The 25,118-nt window shown below is 44.4% G+C and overlaps 1 protein-coding gene across 1 annotated transcript in view; it reads left to right on the forward strand.

Annotated features, from left to right (window-relative positions):
- Positions 1-2,645: 2,645 nt before the first annotated feature.
- The window catches only part of CCDC60 (coiled-coil domain containing 60), a 157,785-nt gene continuing 135,312 nt past the window's right edge, over positions 2,646-25,118 (forward strand). Inside the window, exon 1 of the mRNA XM_045886468.1 lies at positions 2,646-2,735. Within this exon, the coding sequence (XP_045742424.1) occupies positions 2,646-2,735 (90 nt within the window). The remainder of the gene's footprint in view (positions 2,736-25,118) is intronic.

Here is a 25,118-nt window from a genome sequence, read left to right on the forward strand (position 1 = left end):
TTTTCCTCATAGTCCTATAAGATTATCACTGAGGCTGCTCAGCAGCCAAGTCAGTCTGGCCCCAGAGCTTATGCCTTTTATTTATTTATTTATTTATTTATAAATATTTTATCTATTTATTTTAGAGAGAGAGCGAGTGAGCAGGGGGAGGGGCAGAGGGGGAGAGAGAGAGAGAATCTGGAGCAGTCTCCGCCCTGGGCACAGAGCCCGATGCAGGACTCAATCCTATGACCCAGAGATCATGGATCTCATGACTCAACTGACTGAGCCACCCAGGTGCCCGGAACTTATGCCTTTTAAATGGTACTCTGCTGTGTATTTCCTTATATTGAGCCTAAACCCTCTTCCTATTCTCTGGACGCATACAGAGCTAGTGGAGTCCTTCTTCACCAAGCCTGCCCCTCAAAGCTGTATGAAGACAGCCCTTTGTCTTTCTGTTCAGAGCTGAATATTTTCCATCCTGTCTCGCTTTCTCATCCCAACTCATCCCCAGCCCCATCTACTGAACACAGCTCAGTTTATCTGCATCTTTCTGAAAGCACTTGCTGATTGCTTAATGCTGCCCACAAAGGAAACAGGAGGACCAAAACTTCCTGTGAAAGGGAAGGTCAGACTGAGTCTTCAGACTATGGTGAAAAAAGTTATGACTTCCAAGCATCAGCGTCTGGAGCTGTGTGACAGGGCATTTTGTATTTGATGGAGGGCCATCTTGCAGCAGATGCCTTCTAAAGAGAAACTGAGGTCATCGCATGGCCAAGTTGACATCATAATCCTCAGCAGCTCAAGGTTTAGAGATAAAACATGAATCAGATTGATTCCGTGTGAAATAATGCCAAGGATAAAGGATGCAAATTGGAACATGTGCAGTCTATCTTACACAAGCTGAGAACCTACCCCATAGGGTTATTGGAAGAATTAAACAAATTAATGTATGGAAAGTGCTTAGTAGAGCACCTGGCATGGAACGAATGATCAATAAGTATTAGTATTAATATCAGCTGTGAAATGAACACTGCATGTAAAAATGAGTAATTCTTTCTGGGGATGAGATGTCAGGAAATAATAATAGTTGCCACTAGGATTCTTTATGTGCTCAGCCTTTACATATATTATCTGTTTTAATCCTTGACAACCTGTGGAAAACTTATTTCCCCCTTTCTAAAGATATGGAAGCCAAGGCTCAGCAAAGTTAGGCATCTTATGCTGGGTCATGAAGCTAAATGGTTAAGAACTTGGGTTTTAGACTCAAACAGGTCTGGCTTTTTTTTTTTTTTTTTTAAGATTTTTATTTATTCTTGAGGGGGGGGGGGCAGGCTTCCTGAGGAGCAGGGAGCCCGATGTGGGACTTGATCCCAGGACCCCAGGATCACAACTTGAGCTGAGGGCAGACGCCACCCAGGCACCCCAAGGCTTTTTTTTTTTAAGATTTATTTATTTATTTTGGAGAGAGAGAGTGAGCGCAGGGGGTAGGGGCAGAGGAAGAGAGAGAATCTCAAGCAGACTCCCTGCTGAGCGGTGAGCGCAGAGTGTGTGGGGCTCCACATGGGGCTCAATCCCACCACCCCAAGATCATGATCTGAGCAGAAATCAAAAGTCCCACGCTCAACCGACTGAGCTACCCAGGAACCCCAAACAGGTCTGGTTTTGAATCCCAACTCAGGAGCTTCCTGTGTAACCTAAAGCATGTGATTCAATTTCTCTGTGCCTCAGTTTCCTAGTCTGTTAAATAGGGTAATAAAATACTTTCCTTAAAGATGTGCTATGAGGAGTGAGTCAATATATGTAAAATACTCAGAGCAATGTCTAGCACATTCTAAATACTCATTAAATGTATACATGTATGTGGGGGGGCTTTGAAGTATGCATAGGAGTTTGTCAGGTGGAAACAGGAGAGAAATAGGCATCTCAAGTTAAAGTAATTGTGGGGCTAAAGGCACACATTTAGCTACCCAACCTAAGGCACAAGAAATCACTAGTGGGTTAGTGGCAGGACAGGGCAGAGTTTGGAAGGAAGGAGTTGCTTGTAGTTAGGTGGAAAGAAAAGGTCCTCAGTCTAAGAGGAGAAATCGGAGTTTGGAGAATGTGGCCTCAGTAGAGTTCGCGACTCCGCCCCCACCAATCCCAGCCAATGAGGAAGCCCTCCACTGCGTCTCGTTGCCAGGCAACTGAGTTGACCACTGCCTGGCAGTTAGCTGGCTTTCTCTACCTAGCAGTGGAAACCTGAGCCTCACGCCTGGGCCACCTTAGGGAAGGGGGCTGGTGGCCCCTCTGTGGGCCCCCTTCAGATTTTGTCAGTGGAGTCTAATTTTTTTTGTTGTTGTTCGTATTTTATTTTCGTTTGTAGTACAGAAAGATATCCCCTTCCAAAGAGGGGAAAGCTCGTGAAAGTTTGTTAACTTTCTAAAAACTGAGTAATTCCGGGCTTGCCTAATTCCACCCCCTCTGTACTTCCTTATTCTGTTAGCGGGAAACCCAGATGATTTGCTTTCCTTACTCCTGGGTCAGAAGCCTCTTTGGAGCCTGTGTAATTGGCTTTGGGAATCAGGAAAAAATTGCTGGAGCCTCTCACACCAGTGGCTGCTGAAGTAGAAGATTCTGGAAAAACCCCTTTGAGGGGCCCAGGCTATGCCCGAGGGATTTCCAAGATGACCAAGACACCAGCCACCAAGAAGATGCAGAGTGTCCCCAACTCGGGGGCCCTCTGGCCCTTTTATGTCTCAGAGCATCAAACACAGGTAGGTCTCCCCTCTCCGCCGAAACCAAGCATGTTTTCAAGACCAAGTGAAATAGAAATTAGCCTTCAGGCCAACAAGGGACAGGGGAAGAGAGGAGTCCTGGTGTAATTAAATTGTCGAGACACATCCCTGTTGCTATCAATGGTTGGTTTCTCGTAAAGAATGAGAACGCCAGGCAGAACACTGAGCTGGGCCATCCTATTAGCCAGTAATTCCAAAATGATAGAATAAATCAGCAGTGACACTGTAGAACATCAGAAAAAAATTAAGATGAATTGTAGGCTTGCCATTGCAGAAATTATTTTTGGAGATCCACTGGGCTCGAGATACGGGCACATCCCCTCTCTTATGGAAAGATTGCAGAGTCAAACTTTCGGTTGTGAAGCCTTGACTCTGCTGCTCGCCAACTATTGATAAAAGACAGGTTGCTTAGCACCCCTGAGCCTTTATTTCCTCGTGTCTGCAAATGAGACCAGGAACATCAATTAGGCAGAAACAGTGTTAGGACTAAGGAAGCTATGGAAGTTGGTTAGCAGGATGCTAACACTTGATAGTGTGTATGTATGACATAAAATTCTGTTGTTGATTTAAAAAAAAACAGAGAAAAATCATTAATATGTACTTCATGACCACAGTCAAGTGTTTCTGTTTTCAAATGATCACTGATGTAGGAAAGATGTTATTAGGGTTCGAAGCCGACGGCCAAGAAAGTCTTGAGACGTCTTTGGTGCAAAAAAGTGGTTTTATTAAAGCACAGGGATAGGACCATGAAGAGTGGCCCATTATATACTTTCAAGTTAGGAGGGGGTGAGAGATAGCGGAAGTCTCTAAGGAATTTTGCAAGCAAGGTTTCCAGGACCTTGAGGGGGCTAGCTATTGTTGGGAAAAGGTCATTTATTACCGTCTAATAAAACCTTAGTCATGAGACCCTTCAGATGTATATCGGTGGGCCATATGCTTGGGGGATGACTGCCAACACGTAACTTGGAGGGTTTAGAGATAAAGGAAGTTTCCAAAGGAATTCTTACACGTTAAAGTAGACTTACAGGATCCTGGGGGGTTGGGGGAGAGGTGGTCAGGCTAGGACTGCCTTTTGCCCTTAGCAAAGTCTTAACATTGAGGCAGTTGAATCCCTAGAGGAATGTCACTCCCTGTTTCAAGGACTTGTCAATGGGCTGTAGGTAGTAAGGAAATTTAATAATTTTTCTTCTGCCTTTGTTTCCCACATCAGTCATAAGAGGGTAGGCCCGTTCTGTCTTTGTTAAGTGTGTCTTTGTTATTGTATCCGCACACTGCACACTGTATGTCACCACTGATTGGCCAAGGTAGGGGAACAGTGGGAAGGAGAGTCACAGGCAACCCCAGCCCACTGTGGCGTATCTTATGGCTCAGAGTCCTGCCCCAGAAAGGAGGGCCTGGGGAGAAATCGGTGCCCAAAGGAGAGCTTAAAATTCACCCCTGGTTCCCTGGTAGTCCAAAGTGTTTCTGAGCTTCTCCCTTCTGAGAATTAACACATCTGTAAGCACCCCTCATTGTTCAACAATCTTAGTGAGCTCACTCTGCAAGATGCAGTCTGTATGTATCTCCTTTCATCTCAAAATGCTACACAGAAGTGAGTTCCATCTGGAGCAGTCCCCTCTGGGACTGAACTTCTTTAGCAATGTGGGGAGAGAATGAGGAGCGAAGTGGGCTTTTAGGAAGCAGAGGGGAGTGTGAGAGCTTGGGCAGTGGACCCAAACAGCCTGGGTTTGAACCCTGGATCTGCTCCTTAGCAGCCCTATGTCCTTGGGCAATTTGCAGAATGTCTCTGCTTCTGTGTTACCATCTGTCAAAGGCGGAATCTCATTGGGCCTTCTCTTGACACATAGCGAACACTCCCTAGAATTTAGTTACATTGTTATTTCATCCATTTAGCAAACATTTATGGAACCCCTGTTACTGCTAAACACTTGCTCTTGTAACGAATGGGACTTGATCTTAAATATTTCATGATCTATAGTGTATATGTTTGGGATGGGAAGTGAAGGATAAGAAATAGGTAATTATAATGCTGAGTAAAAAGCATCGTTGGGTATTGTGAGAATTCAGAGAAGGACAGCTAACTTGTCTGCGTGTGTGTGTGTGTGTGTGTGTGTGTGTGTGTGTCAGATTTGTGGAGGGAAGAACCCATGTACCCAAGTAAATGCAAAAGAGTTTTCCATCTTGGGATAGAGAGATGAAGAAAGTAGAGGAAGGTACAGAGGTTGGAATGGTCATGTCTTTCTTGGGAAGAGGGTTGGTGGAACTCAGGAAGGTCAAGAAAAGGGAAGGCGGTTTCCAGGGAACTGTTGGATAAACTAAGACTTCAGGCACAAAAGCTTCCTTGAAATCCCACTGCCCCTGCCCCACTTTCAAGGAAATAATGAAGACCCTAGGGTGTCACAGGCTCACAGCTGAATTAGCATGCTTTTAGAAATTGCAACTTCTTAGAGCTACTGTAAAGCATTGGTTAACCTAAACGAAGCTAACTAGAAAGTGACAAACCGGGCGCCTGGGTGGCTCAGTTGGTTAAGCGACTGCCTTCGGCTCAGGTCATGATCCTGGAATCCCGGGATCGAGTCCCGCATCGGGCTCCCTGCTCGGCAGGGAGTCTGTTTCTCCCTCTGACCCTCCTCCCTCTCATGCTCTCTGTCTCTCATTCTCTCTGTCTCAAATAAATAAATAAAAAATCTTTAAAAAAAAAAAAAAAGAAAGAAAGTGACAAACCACAAGAAAATGTGTACGGATTAGGATCAACTTCTGGTGTCAAACCAAATCAAACCAATAATAATTGCAGCAATGTTAATAACAGTGGGAACAGTTGGCACGTCTGGAGTATTTACCACCTGCCGGATTCTGAGCTAGATCTTTCAGAACCATCTGCAACACTTCAAGGTGAGCTGTTACCTCCTCACAAGAGGGATGGCAACATGGAGAACCAGGGAGAACAGATCCCTTATCCAAGGACACTGGCCAGCAGGGAACAGATTTGAACTTGGATCTGTCTCCAGGGTTGAAGCACTCCCTGCCTGCCCATGCTAATCAAGCAGTGAGAGAGAGGTTAGCATGCACCACAGGGGGATAGAAAAAGAAGGTGTAAGTGTGGTCATCGGCTTCAAATCGCTTTCAGGTTTATTGGGGGGCAGAGGGGTGCCACATAGAGGATGACAAATGCCAGGCAGCCTGGTAAGCATCCACTGAGGAGTGCTTGAGGAAGGAGCTGGTTTCTCAGAGGAGAAGGGTGAGGCCACACTGGGCTGCACGGTAATACCACCGACTACGGGTCCCCCATGCCCTAGTGTAATGACACGTGGGGGAACCCCCCCAACCCCGAAAGGATCCTGAAGCCCTCTGAAGCGAGGCATTTTCCTTCTTACAGGATGGAAGGTGCTACATGGTAACTAATGTTCCAGTGGCATCCTGCCTTGCACAGTCTTCATGTCGTTTTTAAAAACATGAATAAGACGCAAATCCTCTGCTGGAGTGTCTTTTGTTGAGGAAACCTTGCAGCCCCCCCTCCCATGTTGGGCTCCCTAATCTTTGAGGGAGTTCCTTTTCCCTTTGTTTCCCAAGGAAGCAAAAGAGAAGACTAATGGGATTAGCCATGGGGAAGGGAGGGGATCAGGGTGTGTACAGATTACCAGGAACACATTTTCTCCCTTGAAAGGGGCTAAAAAAAGAGAGGCACTTAGCACACACCACCCCCAAGTTCTAGAATGGAAATGCAGAAATGGCATTTGGCAAAAACTATAAAGCTGTGGAATCCTTTAGACACGCTCTGTCTCTCGGTGCCTGAAGTTTCTACCATGCTGTCATTAAACACCCAGAGAGAAAAGAAGCAACCCTAATTTGGGCAGATCCTGACAGCCAGGATTCATACTTGGCGCTCTGTTCATATCCTAGCTTAGTGTTAAAAAGATTCTTCAGCAAACAACGTGAGTTCAAACCCCAACTTTGCCACTTACCAGGTTGTGTGGCCTTGAGCAAATGAGTTACCTGAGCCTCAGTTTCCACATCTGTGATAACGGGCACATCGCATTTTATCTAATTTAAGACATCTTCCATTTCAAGATGCGTCATAATCTTTTTGCGCCACTAAGAAAGAAAACTCTACTGATTAAACTATAACCTACTTTCAATTATAAGATATGCCCCAGTTTCAGAGATGCTAAATGTGGAAAGAAAACGTGCATCTTAGAATAGATGAAACAGCTAAAAGTGCTCCCTTGTCGTAGGGTGTTGTGGGGATTAGATGAGCTGATATGGGTAAAGCTCTTAGAACAGAGCCTGGCTCAGAGTAAATACTATGAACTGTTAGTCAATATGGCTTTGTTTAATTCTCTATCGGCTCTGTGATAGAGGTGTTCTTATTAACCCCTTTAGCACCTGGGTAGACTGAGGCTGGAAGAGGTCCCAGGTCTAGTTCTCTGCCAAGAGGGGAGAAGGGAGCAAATTAAGCAGAATCCCAGGCATAGAGAAGACCTTGGCCTGAGCATCTCTGCCCCCCGCCCCGCCCTCCAGCCTCCACCCCTGTGCCTGACCCCTACCCCTGTATGAGAACAGAAATGCCCAGAGAAGGTCTCAGGAGTCCAGCCCAGTTATACACCCAGTTGGGCTGCCTGGAATCAGAAAAGGAGAACGAAGGTATTTTAGAAAGCGATCCCCCAACAAGAGAAACCTGGAGTCTCATCATAAGTCATTCCTAGCCGCAAACATGAAATGATTTTCCTTCTTGTCCAGATAGGAGAAATTGTGGCCTGAAGAGGTAAGTGGTGAGTCATCGCCCGTCTTTGTTGGAAGTGGCCTCAGCGCTGGTTGATTTCTCTGGCCTCTAATCACAGAGACCACGCCCCCTGCCCCGAATCACTGATTACGCTGGGGAAAAAAAAAGAAAGAAAGAATAAAAACTCTCCGGACCACTTGAGATTCAATTCTGAAGAATCCCAAAGGCTGCACGCACCTTCATTTTTATACGACTCATGACTTAGGCCAGGGAAATAGCAACCAGTCCTTTTCTCTCTCCAAGGGATTCTTCTGGCTCCATTGTCAACTGCATGAGATGATTGCAGAATTCAAGTTGCTTTGTTTTGTTGTTTTTCTTTCTGCCCTGATGCTTTGGGCTGGTAATGCCTGCCTTGGTGAATCTTGCTGTGTCTAATTGCAGGTCCATGTGATAGTGAGCTCCCCTCCATGATAAATTGTGGGGAAGGTGCACGTTCATTACCTTCTGACATGGGAAGAGCGATAGGCACTTTCTTTATGCTGGACCAAATGAAGCAAGCTCTTTGTCTGGGCTGCAAAGAGGCAGCTGCTCCCCATGGGGGGCGGGGGGTGGGCGCAGTAGAAGAAACACATCAAAGAATCTAACAGATGTGATATAAACTCAGTGACTAGGGAGGAGCTCTGCCTTTGAGGTCAAACAAAGGTGGGTTCAAATCCCCTCTTTGACAGTCTCTAGTAGGACGTTCTGTGAAATGGGTCGAATTATAATCGGGTCTACTGCATCGACGTTTTGGAAGGATTCAATAAAATCACACATGTGAAATACTGAGCACAATATTGGGACACAGTTACCCCCACCCCCACCCCCGTAAGTGATGGCGGTAATCATTACCAGTGCTCCTCGTTCTTAGACTGGACAGGAGTGTCACTCACCGCTTTGAAGACGTGTCAGCCCAGATATGAAGTCTGGAGGAGGCTGTGTGTTAACTGCAAAGTCCCACAGTGAGGCCAAGTCCCGGCTTAAGGGCAGAAGGGAAGAAGTGGGTCGAAGGATATTTTTTTAGAACTGGCCTGAGAGTAGATGTGCATGAAGGGTGGGGTGCCCTGCAGGAGAAAGTTCATTTGGGTAACAAATGCTTAACCCAGTTAAAAACCCTAGTTGTAAAAAAGGGGGTGCCCCTATTCTGAGTTTCTTGGATTTAACTCTCTCGGGCCAGTCCCATCATTCATGTTTGAATCCCATGAAGAACCAGAAGGAAATGAGAAAAAAAGGAAAACTCTATGTATCAATTAGGATCATTTTTGGTTACAAGTAAGAGAAAAACCGAAAAGCAGTGACATAAACAAATATGAATTTATTTTCCTCATACAAGAAATCTGGAGGTGAATGCCTGATGGTATTGGTTCAGAAGCTCACCAGTATAGGAACGGACAGGTCTTTTCCCCTCATGGTCATAGAATGGCTGCCCCAGCTCCAGGCATCATATTCATATCCCAGCACAAAGAGGAGAAAGTGGAGAGTGTGAGCTATGTTTGTCCCTTTTATGAAGGCCTTCCAGGAACTTTGCTATTTACTCTTATGTTTCATTTGCCAGAATAGTGTTGCCTGCCTTTTCTAACTGCAAGAACACCTGGGATAGTGTGTATCTAGCATGAGTGTGGAAAGCAAGGGCAAAGGAGAGACGAAAGTATGGGAGATAGGTATTAGATGGAGTAATCAGCAGTGACTGTGAATCACAAATGATTTCCCAAAAACTCAGATACTGGGTGTCCCAAGCAACCCGGTGACTGGGGGGCTCTGGGGCCAGGGGAAGGGTAGAGGCCCTCAATGGAAGCATTCAGTCCTTTAACGAATATTTGTATATGCCAACCATGATGCTAATGTTGGGGATACAGAAGTGAAAAAAGGCAATCACATGAGACACCCTTCTGGAAACTGAAAAAAAATAGAGAGGGATAACAGGAAGAGAGAGAGCTGAGACAGTGGAATGTGCGCCATCTTTATTCCTATGAGCCCCCATCTAGTTCCACCGTTGCAGGGGGTGCTTGAAGAAACTCGGGTTAGACAAGCCTCTGCATGACTGTGGAATGAGCCCTGTCCTCGACCCCCTTTCAGCAATCCCACAGCCTCCAAATACTCAGCTGTGAGCTGTGAAATTTAGAAGCTGCAGAATCTATGTGGGGTTCAGTGGCAAGTAAGCACTTGCAGAAAATCTGACAGAAGCCAATTAAACCTTTCTTGGACTGAATAAACCAACATATTTTTCTCGAAGATCTTTCTGACAGCAGCTAACTTCAAAATCATAATGGTTGGTAATGGGATACCTTCTATCATGAGATGGTGGCATTTTTCCCTTCTAAATTCCTGTGTTCAAACTCTACTGAGAAAATTTCTTGCAGGGCTCAATTTTGATCGAATGCCTTTCTGCCTAAATTGGAATTTATGCAATCGGTAGTTTTATTTAATAACTCAAAAATTAGCTATGTCTGGCGACCGGCTTGCAAACCTGGAAATGCCTCGGGGTTTCTGGGTTTCACAAAATGAGATTATACTGCTGGGATGGTTTCTGGGATGGGTTCAGCATTGTTGGGGCTTCAAAGGGTCCACGGTGGGCTGTAGCTCAGTGGTAGAAAAGACAGGGACTAATGCCCCATAGTGGCCTGGGACAGGGGCAGAGTCACCTTCTACGGTATATGTTTAACACCTATCATGACAGATTTTTTGGCGGGGAGTCTTCTCTCAAGGAACCCACAATTCCATTGGGAGAACAAATTCATAAATATCCATGAATCAAGACAGCAAATAAGAAGTACCAAAAAGAGGGCGCCTGGGTGGCTCAGTTGGTTAAGCGACTGCCTTCGGCTCAGGTCATGATCCTGGAGTCCCAGGATCGAGTCCCGCATCGGGCTCCTTGCTCAGCGGGGAGTCTGCTTCTCCCTCTGACCCTCCCCCCTCTCATGCTCTCTCTCTCTATCTCATTCTCTCTCAAATAAATAAATAAAATCTTAAAAAAAAAAAAGAAGTACCAAAAAGAAAAGTAGGGACGGGTGGGTGGCTCAGATTGGTTAGGCGTCTGCCTTTGGCTCAGGTTGTGATCCCAGGGTCCTGGGATGGGGCCCCACGTTGGGCTCCTGGCTCAGCAGGGAGCCTGCTTCTCCCTCTGCCTCTCCCCCTGCTCATGCTCTCTCTCTCTGTGTCTCAAATGAATAAATAATTAAAAAAAAAACTTAAAAAAACAACCATATAGGAGCTTGGAGGTAAAAATAAGTTCTATCATGGGAAGACATGCACAGTGAAGCCTTCAGGGCTGAATCCTCAACATTGGCTAGATGGAGGTTGAGGTGGTACGAGACACTGAACCAAAGCTAGCATTTACTTTCTAATAGGGGAAGGGGCAGGGCAGAGGACTACCATGCTCCTCCAGGGAGCACGTTCTTTCTTTCCTGGAACGCTGTCTGACAAAATGCTGCCCCACAGAGCTCCAGTAGATAAACCGTTCCACACTATCCCTCTTCATACACAAAGTTACCCAAGTTTCCATCCCAGGGGGCTGTCAAGTTAGAGAGGATTTCGCTCCATGGGTTCTCATTAAAGCTTTCAATCATCAGAAAGGTCCAGTGTGTTATTTCTTTCAAGGCTTTGAATTTCGGCAGAGTAGGGTTTCTCGATCTTGGCACTATTAACATTTTGGGCCAATAAGCTGTCCTGGGCTTTGGAGAATGTTGAGCAGCATCCCTGGCCTCTGTCCATTAGACATCAGTAGCAGCCCCCTCCCCAGGTTGTGACAATCAAGCCTGTGTCAATCAAGCCTGCGTTCAGATCTTGACGAGTGTCCCCTAGGGGACAAGTTTATCCTGGGTAGAGAACCACGGTGGTGGAGGACTCCTACAGTCCTCAACACCTTGCCCCAGTTGAATGCTTATCTGATGGTGAGACTTTTCCTCTTACAATAAATGATGCCCTTGTGCACCCAATTGTTCTGGCAGAAACCCAAACTTCCTCTTTGACCCCTCCCTCCCCATCAACCCTTAGCTCCAACCAACTGCCTCAGGGCAGGTGTTCTGCCCGACCCTGCCTCCTTCCCCAAGGTCGCTATCTGGTCCAGGCTACCACTGTCTGTTTCCAGGCCCCCTAACTGGGCCTCATTACCTTCAATTTGACCTTCCAACCCGTTCTCTTCCAATGCAAGTAGGATATTGTCATTCCCCTGAATAGGACAATTAAATGGCCCTCCATTGCCCTCAAAATGAAGATTAATATCTTTAATGAAGTTTAAAAGGCTCTGTCCTTGCCAACTTTGCCTGCCTCATCTCTCATTACTTCGCCCCTACTCGGAAGCCAAAGTGGTTTTTGAATATGTCGTGCTCTCTGTCTTCTTCCTCCTCCTGAAACATCCCCTGCCCTTGTTCCTCTGGGTTTCCATGGCAAGATGTTTCCGGAGCTCTGGACAGTGGTGGGACGGGCATGGCCGGCTTCCAATCCCAGCTCTCCCGCTACCTAGTCAAATCACTTAGCCTCTCTGGTTTCTTCATGTTCATCTGCAGAACCAAGAAATCGAACCTCACAGTTTTGGGGTTCCCTCCTCACCATGTGACTCTAGAGAGCAAATAATGGCCTTAACTTACTGAGCATCTGTTGTGCATCAGGCGCTTTGCTTACACTATTAAAATAACCCCTCATGCCATGGGCAGGTGCAGTAATTACCCCTATTTGCAGAGATAAAGAAACTGAGGTGTGGAGAGGTTTTGTAACTTCCCCCGAGACGCCCAGATAAGTAGGTGGTGGAGGTAGGATTTGAACCCAGGACTGATTCACTGGCCAGACCCTGTGCCTTTAAGATAAGCCTGTTGACTGCAGTAACAACGGGCAGTAAGTAGACAAGTATCTCTCCAAAAGGGGCATCTGTCGGTTCGATTTTTAAAGCGTATATTCAGAAATACCTGGCAGGAGAAAGGAAAGTGCCAGTTTTAGCTGGAGGCAATGCAAACAAGAATGGGACTGTGCCTGCGACCCCAGACAAGGACATTTGCATTTTCTTGAGCTCTTGCTAAAATATGCTAGTGAGCTTTTCTGGAAGAGAAACACGGCTAAGGACAGAGTGGGGGGAACCCTGAATGTAGCTCAGACTCATCTTTCTAAATAATGCTCATTTCAATGAAAATTTATAAGCCACTTCTAATTAAAGTCACATTTCTAAGAAAGGCATATTTTGATCCTGGGTCAATATGCTGCCAAGACCTGCTAGATAGAATGGAAGACAGGCCCAGCTAATGAGGAATGAGGTTCTGGTGTGTATGTGGCTGAGCTGTTGATAATCGTAAGCAGCTTAATTGGGTTGAATCATTTGGGCAAGTATCTAGTTCAATGGAATCCAAGCTCTGACCCACTGAATTTTTTGTTTTCTACCAAAAAAATACTCTGCATCATAATTGCCTGTTTATTTGTTCAACCCTACCACTAGATTTGGAGCTTTTTGAGGGAAAGGACCGTGCCTAGCTCACAATTCTATCCCTAGAAACTAGTGCAATGCCTGGCAATGGGTAGAAGTTCAACATTCTTTAGCATCTGTTCTCAGGATCAAGGATAATCCCAGGTACCAGGTACATCCCTCAGGTAACTGTAAATCCATCTGGACCAGGCCCACAAATGTTTTATTCACAGGTAATCCCCAGTATGTGCTGAGGTGCTCCATAAACATGGATACCATCCTAGTGTTTGCTATCTGTGTGACCTTGGACAAGTTATGCTCCAGTGCCTCAGTTTCCCTGTCTCGCATATGGAAATTATAAAAATCCCTGTTTTGTAGGGTTGGAAGCATCAATGGGATGATGCACAGAAAAGCCCCTGGCTATGACTAAGCCCCTTTCCTATGTAGTAAGTGCTCATTAAATACTATCTTTTCATATTCCCGCTTAGGAATCAAAGCCATGGGCTCCCAAATATCAAGCATTAAAACATTTAAATACTGACATTTCCAAAGACAATGACTCTCATTCTGATCATTTTTATGCATTCAGGAAAAGGCAGCCAAAAGAGTAACAGGACGAAAATGTTGCATTTCCGAGAGCCCTTGAAGAAAATGCCCAAAAGGCAATTAGCACATAACTTGCCTGTGTTGTTATTGCTTATTAGCTGATCCCATCCTCTGCTAATCAAATTGCTTCTTTGATATTTTTAGACCTTTTAAAAGAGGCCTTTCAAAACTCAGGAAGCCAAGTTTGTTGACAGCTACCAAGGAATTTGAGCTATGAATCTGTCATCCTCGTAGGGATGGAAATGGAATGGAAGAATGGCGGACATGGGGAGCATTCTCTTCAGGGTCCATGGGAACTATCGTAGGCAGCCCAGATGCTTCTGTAGCCTTAACTAGCTCTCCTCACCTTTTCCCTCCCTGCCTCAAACCAACAAATCACCCTCCTTGTCCCCCTTTTCTGTAGCTCCAGGGTTTGTGATTTAAATTATCTCAGTAAAGGGCAATTTTTGAGTTTCCTTGTCCGACCAGACAAACTCACATCTTAGCATGACTGCCTTAGAACCGGGGCCACGAATCATCCAGGCTTTTGAGTCCTGGTTCTGCTGCTGTTTGCCTGCTCTGTGACCTTAGGCTATCGGCTTCACCTCTCTGCTGCTGCATTTTCTCAAATGTGGTTAAATCTTGTGAAGATTCAAGACAATGTCCATAAAGCCTGGGTCCAGAATGATGACCGAGATTGATTTATGATGAATACCATCACCTTTTGGTGCTTTATGTACATCCCAACTGCCCCCATGTTCTGTTGTGTGTAATGCCAATTTTTTGGTATAATGCCAGTTTAGGTTTTTTTGGTTTTTTGTGTTTTTCTGTCAAAGAAAAAAGAAAGAAATCTATATCCTCATGAATCATCATTTTTTCAAGGTTGTCCTGGGGAGAGCAAAATGAAGTATGCTTTTGTATCCTCATGGGGCTAAAAATGACATGATGTTTTAAAATTAAGTAAGTGGCACATTATATAGTTGTGATGATGATACTAAAAATAACTGATATTATTGGTTGAGTACTTCCTACGTGCCACGTGCCATGCCAAGTTCTTATGTGAATTATCCAATACCATTTACTCAACAGTGCTAAGAGGTGGGCCCTGTTTACCCACTTTGCTGGTGAGCAAACTGAGGCTGAGAGAAGTTAAATAACTTGACCAGAGTCCCACAGCTAGTTAGTGGCCCGTCTGCCATTTGAACCCAAGTTGGGTCAGACTGCAAAGTCCCCATTCTTAACCATTATGTATTACTTTGCGAAGTTAAGCCTGACCATTTACAGGGGCGCATGGGTCGAGGGCAAATATGCCCCCACTCTCAAATGAAGAACATAAAGAAGGAAAACCACCTACTTGGAGGGGCTTGGGGGAAGTAGAAGAAATACTGACTGCATCTCATAGGCTATTCACTTCTAGCTTGTCCTCACTGGCCAAGGTCAAAGTTCAGGGGAGTGTTTCAAGGATACTCCAGTCGCCCCAGAAGTCCCTGGAGTCAGCAGCTGACAAGCATTGCACAGGACTCTCATTTCTCTCCAGCCCACTGCCCAAAACCTCACGAAGCCTCCACCCCATCTTTTATAATACCAGCATTACAAAAGCAACCTGTCCATTGAATGAAGCCTGGGATCTAATCAAAACAAGATTTTTTTTTTTTTTTTTTGCCTCCCCTGCTCCCTTGAACAGTTTTCAGCAGGGGAAGCTTTTCTCCAGCCCTAACATGAAGACGATGTATCCAGTGCCTTTTCTGCTTGCCCTTGGGTGGTAGCCAGCCTCGCGGTCTCTCCAAGTCACAAGACACTGTCACGATTCAGAAATTAAAAGCATTGATTCTAGGTATTAATATATTAAGCAACACTTCAACTTTCGTTCAAGGAGAAGAGTGTGCTTCCTCTCCTACCTATTAAGGACAGCTTAGGATGGCTCCCTGCAGGCCACCTGCTACGAGGGAAGGCAGTGTGGGGCATGCCCTTTCCTTTACCCACAGAGATGCCCCTGCTCCCCTTAGCTTTCTGTGTTGGCTGGAAGGGAAAATAGGGAGCACAGGAAAGTTCTCACTGGTACTGCCATAAGAGGTCTGTATTCTTGTAGGGCCTTGCAGATGTCCAAACCTGGCTCTTTTCTCCTGTAGGCACTTCTGTTGGCCCTTTGGAAGTTCTCTATTGCAGGCTTCCAAATGATTCCAGCTCTCTACACATTGTCTATCAGACACATGTCCCTCAGATTCTGGTTTACCAGTAGTCTGCTCCACCCAGACTCCTGACTTTGGAGTCTCCGGGGCTTTGGGTGGGAGCTACTATGGGCAAAACCCCAGGTTAATATTCCTGCCTGGGGTGTCCCATCTGGTGCCCAGGTTTTATGCATGCTTGACACACTGTCAAAGACAAGCACCACTTCCTAACCCAGCACCAGCCCCAGGAGCACCCCGTAGCCTGCCTCTGCCCTCTGGATTTGCCAGGAGAGGGTCAGGGACCAGCTCAGCAGTCCCCCAGCTGCTGGGATCACACTTTAAACTCTTGAGCAGTCCACCAAAGCCTCTCTGTCATTCTGTTTGAAGTGAACGATGAAGCATCCTCCTCCCCTTGGGACCCGGATTCAAAGCATCCCAACAGGTGTTGTGGAAGAAATCCCTCCAGAAATCCCTGTCTCCCTTTTCACTCTCTGTTTTTATGTTCTCAAAGTGGATAAGGATCCAGGGACCCATTCTCCTACAGCTACCTCGAAGATTCCTTCAAGGTGGTCTTTCCTTTCGTTTGGATTGTGATGCCTCTGGCATCTTAGCTCCTCAGTCTCTACCATCCTACCTGTTAGTCCATCCTGCTATCCTGCCACCTACTGAGCGTTCACGACGCGCCAGGTGATTTACAAGTGTTACCTTGAGGTCTTTCAACAACCCCGTGAGGGAGGTGTTACCACCTCCATTTTACAGGTAAGAAAAACGAGGCTCAGACCCCCAAAAGGTGACTTGGGTGATAAGAGAAGTCAAGACTCAAAACCAGTCCCGTTTTGTCCTCTCCGCCGCATGCCCAGAGCTGTTCCTGTTCGCTGGGATGGGGACCCGGCTTCACCCTCAAGCCTCCAGATTCAGTTCCAGACCACCCTGCTACAGCCTCCACCTTCTTGTCACCAAAGCCTTCCTGAGCTCATCAGAAGTTACAGGAGCACCCTGGGGGAGAGTGTCACACTGTCCACAGAAGTCACATCAAATGCAGCCGTCTCATGGTTACTCACAAAACAAAGTGTCCCTTTTCTTCCTTTTTGATATTAGAACATGGTCCTACTGCAAATTGACTTGAAAGGAAGCCAGACTCTATTGTTCCTGGTCTGCCTGTGAAGGATGACAGCTACTTCTGGCACCTAAAGGACCGGAATTTAATGCAAGGGTAGGGCCCTTAATGAAGGGGCGGGGAGGTTGGTCAGAGGTCAGACAGCCCCCTGAAGCAGCCAGCCCCAATTCGGGGAAAATCAAAACCTGCCACTCCCCAGAAAGCAGTTTGTATTTCACCGCAGGTTTGGAAGCTGTGCGTCTCTCTCTCTGTTCTCTCTCTCCCCATCTCCTCCTCCCTCCCTCCCTCGCCTTTGTATCCTAATGCTTAAACAATATTTGTTAGCTCTTCCTATGCTTCCTTTTAGCTTTGTTAATTCTTGTAACAATTTCACGTGTTTAAAAAGACAAAAAAGAAAGCCCCAGACAGCCTGGCCACGTGGACACCAGGGGCAGGCGGCATTTCAGACCAATTGCTAAGCCACCCAATCCCACAGACTCACGGTTTCATTAATGCTCTTTCATCTGCCCTGGATTGTAATGGAGCCTCTTCTGTAATTGTGTACTTTAGGTAAATAGATCGTTGGGTAAGATTGATAACAGGGTGGCCCAGGATATGTTTTACACCAAAAGCAGAAGAGTATGAGGGTGTCTCCAGCTGTAAATGATGGGACCACAATTCATACTGTGTCGTTCAAGGGTGTGGAGGGCTCTCTCCGCATAAATCAACATTTTCTGAAGCTTGGCTTTTCTGCTTTCATAAAGAAAAAGGAGCTTTCTTTCCAGCTAGACACACAGCACAGGGCTTCAGGCAAACGGGGAGCCGGGGGGGGGGGGGGGGTTGTTGTGATAATGAGCTTGATATCCAGTTACAACTCATTAATACAGACCACGCGATGTCATTGCAGCTAACTCCTGCATTTTACAAAGCCTGGATCACAACAAAGCATATTATTGGCCCCAAATGAATTCTTAAAAACGAATAGACGCCACAAAGGCCCAGCAGGTTCAAGGTCGAAATGGTATGGTCGTGTGGAAAGCGCGGATTCACCGGCGTGCCGTTGCTGTAGACGCGTCCTTGTTTTCACGTCGAGACAGACTGCAGGTCAACCGAACCCAAGCCGAAGAATTCCTTCCGTAGGTTCAGGAAGCAGAACAACCCAGACCCACAGATTCCCCAGTTCTGAGAAATGCTGAAGATGAGGAGCCACCACCTGGAACCACAGAGTCCTAGAGAAACCTTGAAGGGCATCTCTCCAGCTGTCTACCCAAAGCAGGAGCATGGGATGCTAATATCGCGGGCTCCGGAGTCGGCCTGACACAGGATGAGCCCTGCTCTGCTACTTCCCGGCTGTAGGACCCTAGCAAATCGCCTCCTGCTCCAAGCCTCAGTTTCCTTATTGGCAAAATGGGGATAAAGGCGGTTCCTACTATTAGGATCCTTATAACTTAGGTAACCAGAGTATCCTCGTCTCAGAGAGGGCTGAGATGCAGTCTGATCTATATGTTCTTCCTACTTGTTGATAAAAATGCTGATGGGGTCCAGACAGATATTCAGGGCTTATTACAACAAGACAAAGTAGGAGCTGCTTCTCTTCCAGAAGCTTTCTCTCGCTCTTTCCCTTGTCTCCTCCCTGCCAACTCTGTGGGGTTCCATAGTCATAATTCCTATTACACACCTGCTCATGGGTCTTGTGTCACCACCAACAGAGAGGGTCACTGAAGCAGGGACTTCCATTAATGCTCTTTGAATTCACCGATTCATTCAACAACTATTTACAGCACATCTATTATCTGCCAGCCTCCAGGAAGACAATAAATATTTGTTGACTAAATTATTTCAAGATCTTCCCCAAAGAGTGGACCTATTATCTCCTTGTACATGTACTTGCTCTGAACAATACAAATCCTATTGGAAATGTATTGCTCTCGGTACATATTTTTTTAAGCTTCCACTCATTCTTGCCTTTAGGTTTTTTGGCAATATTCTAGAAGCCTGTTCACTTGTGGGAACATGCCCTTCCTGCCATCTTCGGAGAAATTTCTTTGACTATCTCAGCCCACTGGTGCTTTTATAGAAGACTAGGTTTCCTTAAATGCTGCCCCCTTCCTTTGTTATCGGAACTTTGCTTACTTATTCCTTGCATTTCACTCACATTCATTCATTCATTCATTCATTCATTCATTCTTCTCCATTTGATTCATTTCATTCAAAATTTCATTTTCCAGAGTCCCCACCCATCTAACGCATGTGTCTTTCTAGAGCCTTCGGCCATGAGTTTATATCAACCATTTCATGAGATTTTTTTTTTTTTTTAGAATATCTCTCTCTCAAGTCTAGTGCAGAATGTGACTGGAATTCTCTCCCGTCACAATACAACACCAAGCCCCAGATACATACGCTGTGGTCAGCTTTCTCAGCGTTTTTCTCCTTTGTTGCTTCCCGGTCCATTTTTCACTTTATTCCTGTGTCTGTCCAGAGATTAAATTCCTGGCAATGCAATGAGAGATATATCAGATGCTTCACTTTGGGTTTGTAACAAAGGCCTGAAGAATTGACTTCTCATCATCGTACTATCTTGTGTCAGGACTGATTTTCAGAGTTTCTAGTATTCACCTGTGTGTTCTGAAGTCTTTTCCCACTATTAGATTTTTTCCAAATCATTTTATTCTCACCCAAATGCTTTTTAAAAAAAAAAAAACAAAAAACACTTTTTTTATTGAAGTATAACATAGAGAAAAATATGCAAATATAAGTGTACAGCTTGATGAAATTTTACACAGTGAAAAAAATCTATTCAACTTCTTCACCAAAGTCAAGGTGTAGAGTATTACCAAAGCCCCAGAAACCCCTGCAAGCTACCCCCCAGACACAAGCCCCTTCTCCCCAGTGATAATCACCATCCTGATTTTGATCACCATCATACGGTTTGCCTGTTTTTTATTTTTTTTTTAAGATTTTATGTATTTATTCGAGAGAGAGCACAAGTTGGGGAGGGGCAATGGGAGAGGGCCAAGCAGACTCCCCAGTGAGCAGGGAGCTGGAGCGGGCCTCGATCCCAGGATCCTGGGATCATGACCTGAGCCGAAGGCAACGCTTAACCAACTGGGCCACCCAGGCACCCCTGGTTTGGCTGTTTTTTAAACATCATTGAAATGGAATCATACAGTATATACTCTTTTGGATCTGGCTTCATTTGTACATTATGTTTATGAGATTCACTTACGTTTTCATGTGTAATTGTCAGATGTCCGTTCTCATTGCTGTATAGTATCTACTCTCTGAATTACCACAATTTATTTATCCATTTACCTGTTGAAGGACTTTTGGGTTGTGTTGCTTTTTGGAGGAGGTAAAAGGGGATGCAACTATTACAAAAATGCTGACCTTTGTACATGTTTTACAATGAAAAAATATGCAGACTTCCGTTAGGTATGTGCACATGGGGGGAATCGCTGGCCACAGGGTATGCCTATCTGTTCAACTTTAGAGGATACCACCGCGCAGGCATCTACAGTAGCCGTAGCCATTTACCCTCACATCAGCAGTGTTTTAGAGTTCCAGCTATGCCACATCCTCAACAATCTTGGTGTCTTTTTTTTTCCAAGCAGGCTCCATGCCAGCGCGGAGCCCAACACGGGGCTTAAACTCACGACCCTGAGATCAAGACCTGAGCTGAGATTAAAAGTTGGACACTTCACCGACTGAGCCACCCAGGCACCCCCCCCTTTTTTTTAATTGAAGTATAGTTATATTAGTTTCAGGTGTGCAACACAGTGATTCGACAATTCTGTACATCACTCAGGGCTCACCACGGTGAGTGTAGTCACCGTCTGTCTCCATACAACATCGTTACAATGTTGTCGGCTGTATTCCCTATGCTGTACTTTTCATCCCTGTGACTTCGTTATTTTATAACTGGAAGGCAGTCTTTTTTTAGTTATTTGAGTGGGTGTTTAGTGGTAATACCTTGTGGTTTTAATTTGCGTTTCCCGAGTGCCAAATGAGGTTCACATCTTTTCGTAGGTTTATTGGCCATTTGGATATAATCTTCTGTGAAGTGCCTGTCAAGTCTCTTGCTCACTTTTTCATTGTCACATACATCTAAAATCCACTGCCAGGTGTGGGGAAACTGGCACTTTCGAACAGTGCTGGTGGGGGTAGAAATCTGTACGTGTTTGGAGCATAGTTTCCAATACATTAAGATTCTTTATGCAGGGCGCCTGGGTGGCTCAGTTGGTTAAGCGACTGCCTTCGGCTCAGGTCATGATCCTGGAGTCCCGGGATCGAGTCCCGCATCGGGCTCCCTGCTCGGCGGGGAGTCTTCTTCTCCCTCTGACCCTCCCCCCTCATGTGCTCTCTCTCTCTCATTCTCTCTGTCTCAAATAAATAAATAAAATCTTGAAAAAAAAAAAAGATTCTTTATGCAGTCATTTCACTTTTGGTACTGATCATACAATAATGTTCCTATAGTATTATGCTGAGTGAAATAAGTCCATCAGAGAAAGACAATTATCATATGGTTTCACTCATATGAGGAATATAAGAAACAGTGCAGAGGATCATAGCGGGTGGGAGGGAAAAAGAGAATGGGAAGAAATCAGAGAGGGAGACAAACCATGAAAGACTCTTAACTATGAGAAAGAAACTGAGGGTTGCTGGAGGGGAGATAGATGGGGGGATGGGGTAACTGGGTGATGGGCATTAAGGAGGGCATGTGATGTGATGAGCACCGGGTGTTATAAGCAACTGATGAATTACTGAACTCTACATCTGAAACTAATGATCTTCTATACGTTGGCTAATTGAATTTAAATAAAAAAATAATGTTCCTGTAAGTACTGTTCTCAAGAATATATAAGTGTATATATTCAAAATATACATATATTGTTGAATATATATATACACATATATGTTCTTGAGTGTATACACACACACGGAAGGATGCTTATCATAGTTATATTTTGTCAGAAATCTTTTAGTTGCCAATGACAAAATCCTCCTCAAACTTGCACAAGCAAACAAAAAGGTGAGGAGGTGTTAGAGACTCACATTACAGGAAAACTCTGGGGCATTTGGCTTCTGTTGTAGCAGGATCTAGCGTAGATAAAGTCATCAGGAATCTGCCTACCTATATTCACTCTCCCCATTTCCATCCCTGCTGATTTTATTCTAATGTAAAAGCTCTCCATTGTGTGTCAAAATGGCCATCAACAGCTCCAGGCTGAAATTCTTCTGGTTTAGTAACATTAGGAAAAAAGAAACATCTCTTTCCCAAATGAATCATCAAGAGTCCCATCCCTGAGTTATCCACTTGGATTATTGCCCACCCCTGGAGTCGACAGTACTGGGGTCACCCACACCCACACTGAGGGTGGGGGAAGGGTAAATTCTTGAGAAGAAAATCCAGATGCTTTGATCCAAAGAAGGCAACCCAAACGCTGAAAAGGCAAAAACAGACAATGTCTACTCCAACAGCATCAATATTATTTTTAAAACTGGAAACGACCTAAAATCTCCATCAATAGGAGAGTCAAATAATGTCATGTGCATGCATACTATGGAATAGTATGCAGCTACTAAAATAAATAAAGTAGATCCATACGTATAGACATGGAAAGATGGCCATTATGGATATAGTTTGGTGAGGGGGAAGGTGATTGCTATATGTACATTCTAATGAGTGTGACCATGTGATTTCTTGTCCAAACTGAACACTTAACAGGGTGAAAGGAGGTGATATAATTAATTACATTGGGACAACACACATAATTGGAGATTGCCCTGGGAAAACATATATGAACAGTGGCCATAATTATAACCCCATATTTATTCAAATTTCTATATAGCTATATCTGTAATCTATCTACCCATCTGTAGACATATATATATGTTTGTCTTTATTTAAGAAAGACTCGGAGGTTGGGTGCCTGGCTGCCTCAGTTGGTAGAGCAAGCAACTCTTGATCTTGGAGTCGTGAGTTTAAGCCCCACATTAGGTCTAGAGCTCACTTAAAAAAAAAAAAAAAGACTTCGAGGTTGACTGTAGGAAGTATGAGAAGGGGAAAAGGGGGTGTATTTTATTATTTTATTTGTTGAGGTATAAATTACATGGAGTAAACTATTTAAATCTTAAGTTGCACCTCAGAAGTCAATTAAATTTTACATATCTATATACCTTTGTAACCACCACCTCAATCAAGATAGGAAACATGTCCATCATCCCAGAAGATTCTCTCAAGTCTTTCCTTATCCATACTGCCCTCACTCAGAAGTAATGGCTCTTCTAACTTCTTTCACCAGAGATTGGTTTTGCTCATTCTTGGACTTCATATAATGAAATCATAGAGCATGTTCTCTCTTACATCTGACTTCTTTTGCTACCATTACATCTGTACAATTTATCAACAGTTCATTCTTTTTTATTGGTGGGGAGTGTTGCATTGTTTGCATATAATTTATTTATACACTGTCCCATTGATGGACATACAGGGTGGTTCCAGTTTGGGACTATTATGAATAAAGCTGCTTGGGACATACTTTTATGTTTTTTTGTGTGAACATACATAGGCACAATTGTTTTAGGAATTGCTGGGTCACAGAATAGGGGTATGCTTAGTTTTATCAGAAATCACCAACATTCCAAAGTGTCAACCATGTATGAGAGTTCCAGTTGCTCTCCATCCTCATCAAAACAGCCTTTTTAATTTTAGCCATTCTGGTAGATGGGTAGGGAGAGCTGATTGTGACATTAATTTGCATTTCCCTGATGAGTAATGATGTTGAGCATCTTTTCCTATGTTGATTGGCCATGTGGATTCCTCTTTTGTGAAGTATCTGAGTCTTCTGTTTCTTTTTTCAATTGGGTTGTCTTTTTATTATTGATTTGTAGGAATTCTTTATATACCCTAGATAGGAGTCTTTTGCCACATGTATGTATATATTCATCCAGGCTCTTCTTATTCCTTTCATGATGCCCACTGATGAGCAGTAGTTGTTAATGAAGTCAGATTTATCAATGCTTTTTTATTACAGTTATTGCTTTTTATCTATATTTAAATAAAGCCATAAGACATAGTTATTAATATTGCTTTAAACAGTCAATTTTCTATCAATGTGAAGAGACTCTGTTCTCTAGTTCCATTTGGAAACAATTTCCTCAGCTAGGAGACTTGCGTTAGTATTTCTGGTGGTTCAGGATTGCTGGTGACAAATCCCCTCAGCTTTTGTGTGTCTGTAATGTCTTTATTTTGCTGTCATTTTTGAAGGATATTTTTATTGGCTACAGAACTAGAGGTAGGCAAGATTTTTGTTTTGCTTTTTAGTGCTCTTGAGATGTTATTCCATTGTCTGATGGCTTTTATAATTTCTGGAAAGGACCCTTCTCTCTCTGGAATTTTAGTCCATCTACTCTTATTTCCATGGCTTTTCAGTGTCTTTGAAAATATTATTTTTGTCATTTATCTTTTTATCTTCTTGTTACAATGAGAACAGTGGGTTTTCACTAACTGCTGCCATGAACAGTCAGCCTCTTACTGGGGAGAATTCAAGCTTGCTGCCCTTCTTCCTTCACCTGGTTTTTTGTTTGTTGGTTCATTTTTTCCTTCCTTCTTTTTTTCCCTTCTTTAATTGTTTGTGCTTTTGTTTCACTCGTTTATTTTTTAATCAACTTTTTGGAGTATAATTTACATACAATAAAATGCAAACATTTTAAGTCTACAGTTCAATGAGATTTGACAAATGTATGCACCCACATACCCACTCACTGCCCCGATTAAAAAGAGAGCACTTCCATCATCTGAAAAAGTTCCCTCCTGCCCCTCTGGAGTCAATCCCTTCCTCCCACCCCAGCCCGAGGCAGCCACTGATCTACTTTCTATCACCGTAGATGACTCTGGCCTGCTCTCATATTTCCTATAAGCTGAATCCTATAACACATACTCTTCTGTCTCTGTTTTTTCATTCAACATGTCCAAGACTCATCCCCATTCTTGGATATACCAGTAGCTTGCTCCTTGTTATTGGTGAGTTGTATTCCATTGTGTGAATGTATCAAGAGTTTATCCATTCTCTTACTGGTGGGCATTTGAGTTGGTTCCAGTTTTTCTTCCTTTTTTAAAATCCGAAATACTGTAAGTAATTTGTTAGTGCATTTCATAACTGATGCACATCCTAGTGACCAGAGCACAGTCCTGGCCCTTGTGGAAGCTTCAGCCTAGAGGTCAGATCTGTGTTGGACAAGTAATCACAGGCATGATGTGTGTTGCAGAAGCAAACCCAGGCTGCCACGGAGCAAACAGCAAGAACACCCTGGAGAAGCATTTGAGATGAGAACCAAGGATGGCAGGGAGGGAACACAGTGAAGT

Source organism: Mirounga angustirostris, unplaced genomic scaffold (assembly GCF_029215605.1).
Source record: "Mirounga angustirostris isolate CCGP_5_RB_7025 unplaced genomic scaffold, mMirAng1.0.hap1 SCAF_14, whole genome shotgun sequence".
Classification (NCBI taxonomy): domain Eukaryota; kingdom Metazoa; phylum Chordata; class Mammalia; order Carnivora; family Phocidae; genus Mirounga; species Mirounga angustirostris.